This window comes from Diplotaxodon limnothrissa, linkage group LG23 (genome assembly GCF_057381915.1).
Source record: "Diplotaxodon limnothrissa isolate DT_005_m linkage group LG23, D_limnothrissa_male_GT1.1, whole genome shotgun sequence".
Classification (NCBI taxonomy): Eukaryota; Metazoa; Chordata; class Actinopteri; order Cichliformes; family Cichlidae; genus Diplotaxodon; species Diplotaxodon limnothrissa.
The window spans coordinates 1178168-1193160 of NC_140617.1; the positions used below are offsets into that span (position 1 = coordinate 1178168).

The 14993-nt window shown below is 41.1% G+C and overlaps 1 protein-coding gene across 1 annotated transcript; it reads left to right on the forward strand.

The window, feature by feature from the left end:
• Positions 1-11448: 11448 nt before the first annotated feature.
• Positions 11449-12706, forward strand: s1pr4 (sphingosine-1-phosphate receptor 4). Its single transcript, XM_085348378.1, has one exon. It carries the CDS (start codon positions 11449-11451, stop codon positions 12691-12693), a length of 1245 nt encoding a protein of 414 aa, XP_085204504.1. The 3' UTR covers positions 12694-12706.
• Positions 12707-14993: the final 2287 nt, after the last annotated feature.

Consider the following 14993-nt stretch of genomic DNA (forward strand, 5'->3'; position numbering starts at 1 on the left):
CGGCAGGCTGAGCTGAAAAAGTTGAGGGAAAAGGCACACACACCAGATTCTATACAATAAAGACACCCTGTTGCTCACAGGGGTTTGTAGGAGAGCAGCGCCCCCTGCTGGGTTAGCGGTGGTACTACAGGTGTCACACAAAGGCTTTGTGTTTCACCCGCGTTTTCTTGTTGTTTGTTTGTTTTTTCCGCCTCAGTGGGAGGAGGCACAATTGACTAGTTCACGTAAGCTACATAAAATAGCAGCTATATAGCAAATAGCAGCTAAATAGCAGCTAAAATAGCTAATCTCCACTTTGTTTTGTATTATTTGTCAGAGGTGTGGACTCGAGTCACATGACTTGGACTCGAGTCAGACTCGAGTCATTAATTTTATGACTTTAGACTTGACTTGAAAAAATGTTCTAAGACTTGTGACTTGACTTGGACTTTTACACCAGTGACTTGGGACTTGAATTGGACTTGAACCGGTTTACTTGAAAAGACTTGATATTTTACCCCAAATATAAAATTTAACACGCATATTATATAGAGATTGAAAATGTGACGTCATTCACGGGTAGAACCGCAAAGGATTCTGGGAACTCGTGGCAAGCGGTACTAGCGCACTCAGGCTTTCAATTAAAATCAGTTATACAGCGATAAAAAGAAACACAAAAATGTCAAGAAGCCGTTGTATTATTAACTGCAATAGCCGGTCGCATGACAGCCACGGGAAGCCGACGGGTAAAGAGATCGGTTGTTATCGGATTACGTCGTTGAAGAGAAATTGTTCGAGCCATGTTTCCGAAGTAACAAAGAGGCGACGGGTGGCCTGGATTGCAGCCATTCAAAGATCAAATATAACGTCCCAGAACCCTCCAGCTCACAGGTTAGTCTGCTCCAAGCATTTCCACAAAGGTCAGTCTGCTGTTGTAGTTAATGCGTCATTTTTCTTAACATAATTGGTGATATAGGTTACAAGCAAGTCTGGCGCTGAACAGAAATTGTCGCGCTATGCTCCTTTGTTTATTGTGCATAAATAGTGAATTGTCCTGACACAATATTGCGTTTTGCTTCTGTTATTATGGTACATTGACAAAAACATATACTTTTATTCACAGGATAAAACAGGTTTTTTGTATAACTAATTGCCCAGTACGATTACAGCATACAGTATTATTGTCACTGCTACATTTCTGTGATGCTACCAGAAATTATTTCCACTACTAATTAATTACCGTTGAGCTCAAAGGTCCTATTAATAAACGGTTAATGAATGTGTATTTATGAAGACGATTTGTGAGACTGGTAAACTTATGATACGTACGATGGTCTTTCGTTCGACACGGTGCGTTTCAAGGTCCTGCACCCATCCGTCGGTAAACTGTACCTGGGCTTGTTGCAGTGACCTGAAGTTACTAAACTTCATGAGTGTGTGCACTCACTCCAAGAACCGTATGATTTATAAATATGCATATAAATATGCTAAGATGAGATAGCTGACTTCATCTAACTAGCAAATGTTGTCCAGGCTACGTTGGTGATACAGTTTTTTTTAATATGTATGATATTTTTGTCATGCGATTTTAAAGCCGGTCCTACAACCGCATCCAAGAATAACATGCAGCTTATCTCAGAACTGTCGGTGAAAATTATTCTAGGAGCTAGGTTTAATTGAGCTGCATTTTAAAGAGGTGCAATTTCACAATTTGTGTATATTTTCTAAGTTCACTATTTTGTCATGTGTTGAGAAAAACACAGATTTTAAAATTACATGGTCTAATATTTACATTTAGCATAACTGCAACATTATTTTTTCTTTTTTTTTTTTAAGACTCGAAAGGACTTGAAATTCAAAGTTTCAGACTTGTGACTTGACTCGGACTTTTACACCAGTGACTTGAGACTCGACTCTGACTTGCCTGACATTACTTGAGACTTGACTTGAGACTTGCAAAACAATGACTTGGTCCCACCTCTATTATTTGTATTCTGACACCACTAGTTTTAGTGGAGCGTTCCGTTGTCCTAGCAACAGCGTCTGATTTTTTTTACCCAATAAATATACTCGGGATTCTTTGGACGTCATCTCTGTACAGTCCGTATGTATCTGCTGCTGGGTGATCTTTCGTTTACTATTATTCCAAAACCTTTACACCTGGCCTCACATACAGTAGCGGGTTTTGATAGGGGCGACACGGTCGTGGTGGGGGGCGGCATCACGGCTTCTCTGACGTTCATCACTAACCGTAAATTTCAGACTCACCACTGTGAGTTATACTCTCAGGTAGGACGGTCTGCTTTGGTAAGTCGGAGGAACTCTCATTTATACAGTTTTAAATATAAGGCGATTCTTGGGTCGCTGCCTTCTTATCTATGTTCCCTGCTTGTAATGAAACATGCTGGTCGGTATTCTCTTCGTCCGCATGGTTACTTGTTGCTTTCTGTTCCATTTGGTAAAAGAGCTTTTGTCCATTTAGCACCCTCGGCTTGGAACAAACTGCAGAAGGAAAAAGACTGAATTTATTTCATTAAGTGCTTTTAAATCTAAACTACGAATCCTTGAGGCCAAGTCCATAACATGCAACTGTTTCAATTAGATTGATTGTCATTTTAACTGATTTTTTTTTAAATATTTATTTATTTATTTTTATTTGAATTTTATTGAATTTTATTTTATTTTATTTGCCCGGGGCGCCAAACAGGCTAGGACCGCCACTGCTCACATAGCAGAACCTTTCAAGGATCAAGAGGACAATTTAGGCTTCAAAAATTTTATTAAATAAATAAATAAATAAATAATAGTAATACAATTGAACTGAGCCTCTATTTTATAATTTTAATGATAAATCCATCAAACATATATATAAACATATATGGAGAGAGATAGGATAATATCAATGTTAAATAATAATAATAATAATAATAATAATAATAATAATAATAATAATAATAATAATAATAATGGATTGCATTTATATAGCGCTTTTCAAGGCACCCAAAGCGCTTTACAATGCCACTATTCATCCACTCTCACATTCACACACTGGTGGAGGCAGCTACAGTTGTAGCCACAGCTGCCCTGGGGCAGACTGACAGAAGCGAAGCTGCCATATTGCGCCATCGGCCCCTCTGGCCATCACCAGTAGGTGGTAGGTGAAGTGTCTTGCCCAAGGACACAACGACCAGGACAGAGAGCCCGGGGGATCGAACCGGCGACCTTCCGGTTACAAAATGAGAAAATAAAATAAAAATAAAACATAAATAATACAATTTCTTTATTCTATATTACATTTTACTTTAAATATTAAACTCTATCTTTTCAATAACCACACACTTTAGTTTTAAAAAATTATTTTCATATATTTGCCCAAATACACTATTCGTATAATAATTCACACTTATGCAAAGGTGCTGTATTCAATTCTTGTGAGTTAAGAAAAACTTTTATGACTATTTAATTAAAAGTGATAAGAGGGCTGAACAGGACAACATGGCTAAGTGGCTATAATAAATTTATTTTTAGATTATCACATGTAGGTTATTGTACCTACTCTGTGTTCAGTCCACTTAAATGATCTTTAATAAACTGTTATGCTATATTTGTTTCAGTTCCTGCTGCTCTCTTGGCCAGATATCTCTTGAAAAACACATTTTGAGTCTAATGACACAGGCTCCCAGGCCTAATGTTTGAGAGCCCAGGTTCACTGTATTCTGCATAGGACCCGAGCTAAGACGGACGTGGCTCAGTTCTCAGCACAGAAAGGAATTTGCAGGAATACCAGAGGGGCCAAAACCAGCTGCTGGTAGAGCAATTGTTCAGACTTCAAGCCAATAGCAGACGTCACCATCAAGTGTGGGATCTACCAAGGTGCAGCTATACCAAGTGATAGCAACATCAGGAAGAAGGAACACCAGAAGCTGGAGAAGACTTAGAGAAGAGCTTGAAAACCCAACTCACAACAGACTGACATTAAACACAGTGTTGTGTACGTTCTGTTCTGCTTGCTACTTCCTGGTAGGAGGGACAACAAAACTCATTTATTTTTATTTTCCTTTATTCATTGCTTTAGCTTACTTGGCAGGCACCTCATTCTTATTAGCACAGAGATTTTCCAGATTAAGGAAAATCACCAGAATAAAAATGCACACGAGAAAAAAAAAGCACAAAATACACGTTTTCCTCACTTAAATGACAAAATGAAAAATGCACAGACTTCGTTTGAGTAAGGTAAAGCAGATGTATTGTCCCCGTTCCACAGGCCCATTTTGAACTTGTTCAAACTTGTGACCATCCTTTCTTTTACCATTTTATCGCTGTCTCTAACAAAGATTTTAAACACAAACCTTAAGTCTTTATGGGGGAATATGCTTAGCATAGCTCTATTGTGCATTTGTTTTAATTGTTTTTTTGTTTTATTTGTCAGAGTGTGGCGGTTTGTGGGGGGATTTTCCCACAGTGTGATAGAAAGTGTGCTGAGTTTACTATGAAACCACTGCTCCAAATATACAGATGTGAAACTGTGAGTTAAAATTGACCTTTTTAAAAAACAAAACCAAATCTGCCATCCACAGCTTAAATAACTCCAGCATCCTAAAACAGTCCAGTGCCAACCTGCTTCTGTCAACAACAAAAAGCCAAATTTGTGGCTCATTATCTGAAAATTTGAACTTGGTAATTCAAACTTTTCTGTTATTTTCTCAGTTTTGAGGTTTTTTTTCTCAGATGTTTGAGTAAGTAAGTCAAAATTCTGAGATAACTTACTCAAAACTGAGATGATAAAATTAGATTTTAAGATAAGAGTTCTTCACACAGGCCAGCCGTTTCCTGGATTCTTTTATTCTTAGCAGGAACATTGCTTTTCCACCACCAGATGTTGCTCTCTCAACACCAAACAGTCATGTTCACCTTCTGAAACATCTGTTGTGACACCAGCTGGTGTCACCTTCATAATCTATGGTGACAAATAAAGGCCATGAGTCATTACACTCACCGTTCTGCTCCTTCAGGCTCTTTGCACCATCAAGCTGTTTCTACGTTTATCTCGTAGATGTCAAAGGTGACATCAAAGACCCAACAATTAGAAGGATGGCAGGTCTCAGTCAGTTTGTAGAGTCTAACAATGATTCAAGTATGTGATCTGAACTAGCTGGTGGAGTGCTACAGGTTACAGGCAAGTGTTAACCAATATCTAAGCTAATCCAAATTTGCAGTACGGTGTGAAGTTTTCGTGTTCAAGTCACTTCAATTTAATTTACACAGCGCCAAATCACAACAGCAGTCGCCTCAAGGCGCTTTATCTTGTGCAGATTTACACTAATGTGCAAAAGTCTTGAGCCACCCAATGTCTTTATATTTTGCTAATCTTTTTACAGTGCTCTTCAGCTTTCTGGAGAAGTTTTCTTTAGACAGTCTTTGGACCTGACTATCTTCAAAGAAATGTTTGCCGTGAGTAACTGTGAATACCTAACTGAAGGGATAAATCAGTGTTGTGAGTGCACATAACAGACAACTTTGCAAAGAACACATTTTAAAATGTTTAGACTGTTTATTGCAAAAACACATGATGTGTCTCCATTTCTCTGGCTGAATCTATGGAAAATGCCAAAACAGTCTGACAGGCGCAAAATGGTATTTTTGCACCAACAAGGTGATTCCCAATCAGCTGTTTGCTGAAAACTCAGCATATGTTGATGCAGTGTGTTCTTACAGAAACTGAGGAAACAGGACAAGTGGAGAAGAAAAGAGGTGTCAGCCCTAAAAATGATCAACAGCAGATAAAGTAAAAGTGAAGTAAAATTTTATTTATATAGCACCTTTCAAGATAAAACCACAAAGTGCTTTACAGAGGCAGAAAACAGCACATGAGAGTCGTGTTCCAAGGAAGTATGAAAAAGACCTGACGCGGGACCTGAGACTAGAGATGGCACGATACCACTTTTTTATGTCCGATACCGATATCATAAATTTTGATATCTGCCGATACCGATATGATATGGTGTTTTTTAATCAATAAAACTGTTTTTTTTTATATCTTGCTGCATTTTGTATAAGTTCATACTCAAGTTTAAATAAACAACAACACTAAAGCTATTCTGTTATACCTGTATGCAAAAAATACAACAAAATATTTCATAGTTCAGCAAAACTGATCAATCTAATAAACTTAAACCTGCTCCATCCTCCCTATTCTGGTATTTTAAAGAGTACTTAGCAGAAATATTAAGCAACCTAACTAATAGGGTTCCAACTCCCAGCAAAAAAAATAGGGAACCTCCCTCCACCTCGTGATGCTTACTCGACGTAATCAACTTTAATTTGATGCAGTGTGAAAAAAATGCACAGAAATAAATTATTTTTCAAGAATAATTAAATAGATTCAACATCTTTTTTCAACAGAACTGCAGACTGCACAGATGGTTCCCAAAGGAAAAAGTACTACAGCTTACTAGGGTATATTAGACTTATATACAGTAATGGACTTCTATACATCAGATTAAAACTTTGGGTGTAAGATTCAGATAATTATTGATTAAAAGCTCGACATTTTAAATGAGAATAAGAAAGAAAAGTATGTCTTTGTGCCCCCTTTTCCCTGTTCATGCCCTATCAGCCCCCCTGGCTAAACTTTGCTAGATCCGCCCCTGCACAGTTACAGCCGTCAGCTGTAGAAAAAGATCCTGGTGTAGAAAGTAATATTAAATACATTCTAACAACAGCTGATCAAGCTTAAACGTGCTGCTGTTGTTCAGCCGCTGGTTTCCTCTTTCTGGCGCAAAGTGGGCCAAAAACAAAGAAGAGAGACGGACTCGCGACAGAAAAGCCGATCAGCTGATCATTGATCAGTTTCATGATTGAAGTAGCAGCAGGAGAGAGAGAGAGGCAGTCGCTCCATATATCGGTTGTTAAGCTTAACGTGGGGCTTTACAAACATTCAGAGATGAACTTGCACACTTGCTTTACTTCTCTCTGGGATCACTTCCTCTGAGATGAAATGCTGGTTTGGTAGCGAGACTACAAATACACACAGCCGCTCTATCACGTGACCACACTGCTCCAACGTGCTACGGTTATGAGCCGAGTTACGCCGTGTTGCAAGTTTTGTGAGGTGCTTTTCTGATATTTAATGGATCGGATTACATTTTTTATTTCTCCCCGATATCCGATCCAGTGATTTAGGTCAGTATCAGACCGATACCGATACGTAATATCGGATCGTTCCATCTCTACCTGAGACGTGCATCTAGCCCTGCAGTTGACCCAATCCACTGACTTTCAAGATCAGTCGAAGTGTTCACACTATATTTTTGCCTCATACACTGCATTTCCATGTATTTTTGCACCTGTTTCCCATTGTGGGGTGGCTGTAGCTCAGGTGGTCGATCAGCTCACCTACTGCTGGTGGTCTGATCCTAGTCTGCTCCAGTCTACCTGCCAAATATCCATCGTAGTATGAATGATGTGTGAATGTTAGTTAGGACAAAGTGCTTGTGCAAATGGGTGAATGAACAAGTTGTGCTGTGAGTGCTCAGATGAGTAGAAAAGTGCTATAAAAGAACAGGTTTTATTATTTCCTAGCAAAATATAAAGAAATGCCCCCCCCCCCCCCCCCCCTTTTTTTTTTACAGCCAAAATGGTGATGAAGCAAATATCAGGGTCAAATCAGGACTTAATGAGATGGGTGACATAAACAGCTAGACAACAGACTGTCTATCCACTTAACTTGGAACCTGCCCAGTTTGTATCACAGGTGGTTATTTTAGCTGCCGAGTGTCATCGACTCACTATAGTGTCTGGTGGTCACGTCACTGTGAATCTCTTCCTGTGTGCACTGCCCGTTTCCCCTGCATTCTATTAAATGGTCAGCAGGCGAGCGACTGGTTGCAAAAAGATTAGTAGTTGCACAGGAATCGATGGGAGCCCCCACCCCTCCACCCGTGACTTCAATAAACCTGATGTATTGCTGGACTCTGTCACTAGTTTCAGGGAACAGTGAATATAAGTTTTTATATTCTGGTTATAAATGGAGTCAAAACGGGAGACTGTCAAGGCTTCGTCCATCAGCTGTGACTTGTTGATTAGAAGTTGTTAGCCAATAAGCATGGAGTGTCACTGCTTTCACAGGCAGATGTGCTCCTTCCTCATCAGGTCCACTTTAGAAATACCGAAATGTTGATGGTAAAATGTTCAGCTCGAGCTTTCACAACAGGTTTTCTCAAATCAGCAGGTGACGTCAGCCGGTTACAGAAACATCTTTCACAGGGTCCGTGTTGTGGACCAGTCTGTCTTCCTTTGTGCAGTGACTCTATAAACGACTTTTCTACTGTCGGTTTCTGTCAAAAGAACTTGGACTTAAATAAAATGGAAACACTGCATTGCTTGTCTTGAAACTGCACTCCAAGTCCTTCCTTGGGTGAACTTGCATCTTACTAACGAATACTGCTGTTATCACTACTTTGCTTTTAAGAATGCTTCACGTGTGATGACGCCTTCAGCAAAGAAAGCGCAGGTGTTTTCAATCACTCGTATCACTCATCAAAGGTTAGTGATGTCAGTGACACTGGCTGTGGTGAAAACAGTCAATAATCTGATGTAAAAACTGGCACAACAGCAATTTTCTGGGTTTTTTAATCTTTCATTGGTTAACCACTGCAGGAAAAAAACAACAACAAAAACAAGCCAAAGTGCACAACTCCACATTTGTGTTAATTTCAACAGAAAACTTGAAAAATGCACAAAAGTTCACCATAGAAAAATAGGCCTTCAGGACGTTGTGGATTTCCTAACTCTGCAAAGTGTTTAAGGCATGAAAGTGCTCACCGTCGATTATATTTTCTCATGAAGAAAGAGAGGAAGTCTGAAATCCGTAAACAAAGACCTGGCAAGAACAAATTTCGTGAGTACGATATTGTAGCAACATGGTGACTTGTTCTTTAGAATAACTGATTCCCTATCAGCTGCTCTCCTCTGCATTCATGCATTTTCACCTTAGCTTTAGTTTGCATGCTGGTATAGGTTTTCCTCTGCAGGCCTGAGTCTGCTGCACAGGCAGCACACACACAAGTAAAAGATGCTTGGCAGTAATTTGGTGGCTGTCACTGGAAACACAGTAATATCGCTGGTCATAGTTGAGGACGCACTTTTGTTTAAATCCCTTGAAGTGGAGACCTGCAGAGCTGGACTGCTTATGAGTGAAGAAGAAAAAACACACACTCATGCAGTTGTGGCCAGATACGCACATTGTGGTTATGGAGTGCTTTGAAGTTGTATTTTCAGAGTAAGGGCGTTTTCAACAGTCGTGGGTGTTGTTGACACCTCAGGATGTTGTAGCTTGTTGTACCTTTTCCGGGTGTTTTTCTTTTTCCTCAGTTTATTCACAATAACAGTTTCGCCACCACCTTTAGATCTATACAGAGTAACACAAGTCCTCTATCCACCATGATGGAGGACATGTCTTCAACACTAAAAAAGGAGAAGTTGTGTTAGTCTCGCAGGGGGACAGCACAGAAATGATGTAGTTAATTACAGTACACACAATGTAGGTCAAATATATATGCATGGGCGACCTTGTCTCGCCGTTTGTTAAAGAAACCGTGCAAACTGGAATAATTCATGCAGACGCAGGCGACTGCGAGAATGAAAAGAGATATCTGCTTATAAGAATAATTGGGCGCCAGTATGATTGGTATCATTTGACTTTTTTTGGCAGCACAATTACAGCCTGCTTGGCTCTGGAGCATTAAATGTACAACAACAGCTCTTTGAAAACGTCACTCGTGTTCGGCCACGAGCTCTGGTTTTGCTCATATCTGAAATTTGGTTTCTTAATTCTGGGGTCTGCCTCTGCTTTCTGCTTCTTGCAGGGCGTCTCTTGTGTTTGTGTGTTTATGGTTTGAAAATGGTCACAGCTTCAGCAGTAATGTCTGCCTCGTGGCATGTGGTTGGGGGCCCACTGGTGCATGGTAGGGGGTTTGCTGAAGACAAGGGTTTCATGCGTGGTGGCTATGTGTGAACAATGCAAGTGCGGCCTGCACACCCAAGCCAACAGCCCCAGCTGCAAGAGAAGATATATAGTATGAAACCTCACTATCTACAGGGAGGGGCACCTGAGTTCCTGTTTTTCTCTTGTATTTTCCCTTTTATCTTACTTACTTATATTTGAGAAAAGAAATTGTCATAACTCAGCAAGAGGCCAGTGCAAGTGGGTCTTTCCCCATATCCTTATTGCATAGCAAAAATTTACAACTAGTTTACAACTGGCACGGGTTTTGAAACCGTCTTTCCCGTTACAGGCCATAGAGCGACTTAAGCAATAGATTTGATTGGCAGTAGCGGTAACAATGTGCGACGTCCTGGGAAACAATAAATAAGAAGGTTAATAAACCAGAAAAAAATGTTGGAGACGAGTAAATGATCACTTGTTTTTTCTCATTACACAGTGATGGAACATGTGCAGCCTCTCTGTTATGCATGTGTGAATGTGTGTGTGAATGTGTGTGTGTGTGTGTGTGTGTGTGTGTGTGTGTGTGTGTGTGTGTGTGTGTGTGTTGGGTGTGTCGGGCTTACTTCCCCATGTAAGTAAGACTGTACTGCAAAAAACTCTTTAGTCAGCGACAGCAGCTGCACTATCACACACTCAGCATCACCAAGAACGGCCAGAGGTAAGCACTCACCACTGCACCTTCACCTCACTGCAGCTCTGCAGTGAAGTCAAATTCTAATCGAATCAAATTTATATTATAACAGGAAAAAAAATCAATTTACACCCATAACTTTTAAACATTAATTCCAATTAAACGCCAGTCAATTAATTAATTATAACATTTGCTATAAAGATTAAACTTGGTGTAAAATGTTCAAATATATTTTTTTTCCACTCAGATATTATTGAATACAATTTCAACACAACGGCAAAGCTGCATTTCTTCAAATATTTTTGAATATATTCACATATATATATATATAAAGAAAAAAAACTTTTTTTTTGTTGGTAATTATTTATTATAATTTCGCTAATTTTAAACGTGGGAATTTTAAGCAATTATTGTTTTGCATTCTTGATAAGAAAAACCATGTTTTTCCTTCATGTGGTGATTTAAATGCCCCCATTTCTCACTCATCCTGTGTTAACCGCAGATAGGTGGAGACTGTAGCGTTCGGGAGACATTTAAATGAGGCCTTTTAAACTGACTGAAACTTTGCAATGAAGCGTCTCAGAGTGCAGTACTGAGAGTGAGGGAAATTTCGTTCATGGCTTTGATTTTCATACAGAAATCACTATTGTTTCTTTGTTTTCTTCTGCTTTTATTCTCAGGTGTTTGTTGCTCACAGGCAGCGAGCTCCAGTGGTTAGAGTGCGCCCATAGCCTGTTTATTCACAGGAGTTTCGCACTAATTCCCGTGCAGCTCGGTTCAGCCTGTTCTCACCCAAAACCTTCATCCGACCGGCCGGCTCAGTTTTCCCATCATGTGTGCCTTGGCCTCCCTCACGTCCCCTTCCTCCTGCCCTCACATGTACAACATACCCACCTACCAGAGCAACAGCACGGCACCAAATGCCACCAGCGCTGCAACTGGGATCAACCACGTGATCCTGAGGCATTACAACTACACCGGCCGTCTGCAGAACAGGACCATCGCGAACTCCCAGAACCAGATCAGTGCCTCCGTGGCCGTCTTCCTGTTCTTCAGCATTATCATCATCCTGGAGAATCTCCTGGTGCTGGTGGCCGTCATCTCCCGCATCCGCCGCAGCCGTCGTTGGGTATATGTTTGCATTGCCAACATCACACTCAGCGATCTCCTCACCGGAGCCGCTTACCTGGTGAACATCTGCTTGTCTGGCAGCCAGACCTTTCGCCTGACGCCTGCTCTGTGGCTCTTCAGAGAGGGCATGCTGTTTGTGGCCCTGGCAGCCTCCATATTCAGTTTGCTGCTGATTGCTGTGGAGCGTTACACCACTATGATGAAGCCACTTCCCCAGAAGTCAACCAGAAAGACCTACTATCGAATCTATGGCTTGGTGGCGCTTTGTTGGGGTTTGGCGCTGGTTATTGGCTTTCTCCCCTTGCTGGGCTGGAACTGTGTGTGCAGCCTGGATGGATGCTCCACCCTGCTTCCTCTCTACTCCAAGACTTACATCTTTTTTTCTCTCATTATTTTTTTCCTCATCCTTCTGGCTATCGGTGTGCTGTATGGTGCCATCTACTGCCACGTGCACAAGAGTGCTCAGCTAGCGCCCCAGCGCAGTCGGAAGCGCTCCTTAGCTCTGCTGAAGACTGTTATCACCATTGTCGGGGTCTTTATGCTCTGCTGGGGGCCGCTCTTCATGCTGTTACTGGTAGATTTCTTCTGTGTCTCCCGCCAGTGCGCACTGCTGTTCAGCGCTGAATTTTGCATCTCCCTGGCCGTCTTCAACTCGGGCCTGAACCCCATCATCTACGCCCTGGGCAGCAGCGAGATGAGAAAAGCCATCGCTGAGCTGCTCTGCTGCTGCTGCCTGAGGGTTGGCTTCTGCCACCCAGACACATTCACATCAAAGGAGACCAGCAGCACCTCAGAGAGCAGGAGGGACAGTCTGAGGAACAGTTTTAATAAGGTCAGGAACCTGAGTGTGGCCTCCCCGCCATCCACCCCAAGCAAAACTCGCAGGGCACCTAGAAAATATAGGCTGAGCACCACCACCAGCTGCCTGTCAGTTTCAAGTGGTTAAACCACAACGTTCCCCTCCCAAGTAAACCAACCTGTGTGCACTGATACACATCTAACCGTTTCCTCACAGTTTTGGTTTGAATGTTCACTGCTTCATGAAATGCACATGCACTGCTGACTAAACGCTCCAGTAATATCCTCAAAATATTCCAGTTTGCAACAATGTTACAAGAAATTTTATTTTTTTTGCATAACAATGCATTCTTTTGTAACTGTAAATGATATTTTACATTCACCGTACTTTTCTATTATTGCACTTATTGTTTATGTGAATATAAAATATGTATGTTTAAGTTGTTTTTTGTACTTCTTCTGTGTAAGAAATATAAATAAAGTTTATTTTGCTTTATCCATGCGTGCCTGCTCTTTTCAGTAGGATAGTACCTCTGCTTACCTCTGGAGGGAGGCACCTCATCAGAGCTTTGACCCCCTCCTGCAAATGATCAGATGATTCAGTATCACTTAAACCTTCATAGACTGAAAGCGGACATTATACAGACCTTAATATCAATTCTAGATTTACTAAATATACCAAATATACAAATTCCAGCTCGTTTAAATGATTATTTTAGTCTGCCTAAAGAAGGCTTAATCTGTATTCTGCAGGCATGTCGCTGTACATGTAATGCTTCTTTCTGTAGTTTCAAAAGCTTTTCCTAACAGGCTTTTCAAGAGGCCATTTCCAGCCTGCTCGCCATTTCCTGCGTTTCTGACAGGATGACTGATTGGAGTTCAGTGGAGGAGGTGAGGGCTGGGACTGCAGCCCCAAGGGCATACGCAGCCAGGGCTAATTGATAAATTCATTATGACTGTCTGGCAGCACGAGGAGATAAGGTTCAGCAGATAGTATGTACCCTTAAATTATACAGGCTACTGTACTGTACTGTATTTCTCCTGCTGACGCACACTGATCTGAGATGGAGGAAAGTATTTTTACAAATCAAAAGTAGTCGTCTGCCGTCCTGCAAAGGCGCAGCATGCCAGCAAGTGCTTTATTTGTTTTTACAAAAGAATCAGTGCAATCACTCCAAGCGACAGGGGGTTTCTCACTAGCTGTAAAACTCAAAGCGATCTGTGGTTCAAAAGATTTGGAAGTTCCCACTCTTAATATAAGATCATGGTTAATTCTCTCAGGTTTTTGAAGTATATCCTAAAAGAAAGACCTGTTTACATGATAAGTCCTCTTAAAGTTAATGACCAGGAAAGAAGCATCTCCAGTTATTATTTATCAAGCAATTCTCTGCTAATCGTTTGAAGGCTGGTGTTGTTTGAGCAGGCACAGACTACATGCAGTCATCACGCTGTGACTCAACTGTTGCACGAAAATGACATTCTTGGTGCAGCTGGGAAGCATGTCCCGTCTGCCTGCAACGCTAAAACGAAAATTGCATTTAAAAAACCTCTTTAAAAATGAAACGGGTACAGCGTTAGAAAGTGAACGACTTATTGAAACAGTAGGAACGATGGATTATTACAAATTACTGCAAGTGGATTGGTGCACTGATAAGAGCCAGTGTGGTAAGTGAGTCACAAACCCGTGTTGGCGATAAAAAAAAGATTAGGCAAGATGGCAAATAGGCTTAATCCCTTTCCTAGAATTTCCAAGCTAGATTTTGCAGACATTAAATGCCTCAAAGTGTCCCCGTAGGCCAGAGCAATAAAGCCTTATACCCCGAGAGTTAGCCTCAGTTCCATTAGGCTCCCCAGGAAGTGTGTTTAAAAGCTCAAACATGATACTGGGATTTTCTGTCTATTGTCTAATAATGACCTGAAGTAGTTACTGCACCAGCACACGGTCTTTCAAAGACATTTCATGCTGGGTGAGACTTCAGTCTTATAACACATGATATTAGGCCGATCAGGAGTTATTGCCTCGTCTTTCTTTGTTTCACACACCTGGCACGACTTCCTGAAGTTAAAAACATTTGCTTATCAATAACGATTTCAGAGATGTTCCAGGCTCCTGGCAGTCTGTCATGCAGGCATTCCCGTTCATGACATCTGAAAGCTGCACGGGCTCGTCAGCGTCGACTGGAAATGTAGTGGTGAAGGTGAGGAAGGAAGAATCCTGCTTTCGCCCACGCAGAGCTTGAGGTGATTGTGTTGTGGCAAAATATGCAGGAAGCATGCACACACACACACACACGCTCATTATTCAGCGTTAAATCAATGTAAAATGACCAATAATGACATGTAGTCGTGCACATAAAAGATGCACGTGCACACGCTCAAGGTTAAACATGCACAGATACCCTAAGCTCTCTCGTCTGCTTTGTTTTTGTGGCTGGGGAACCGAGCAAG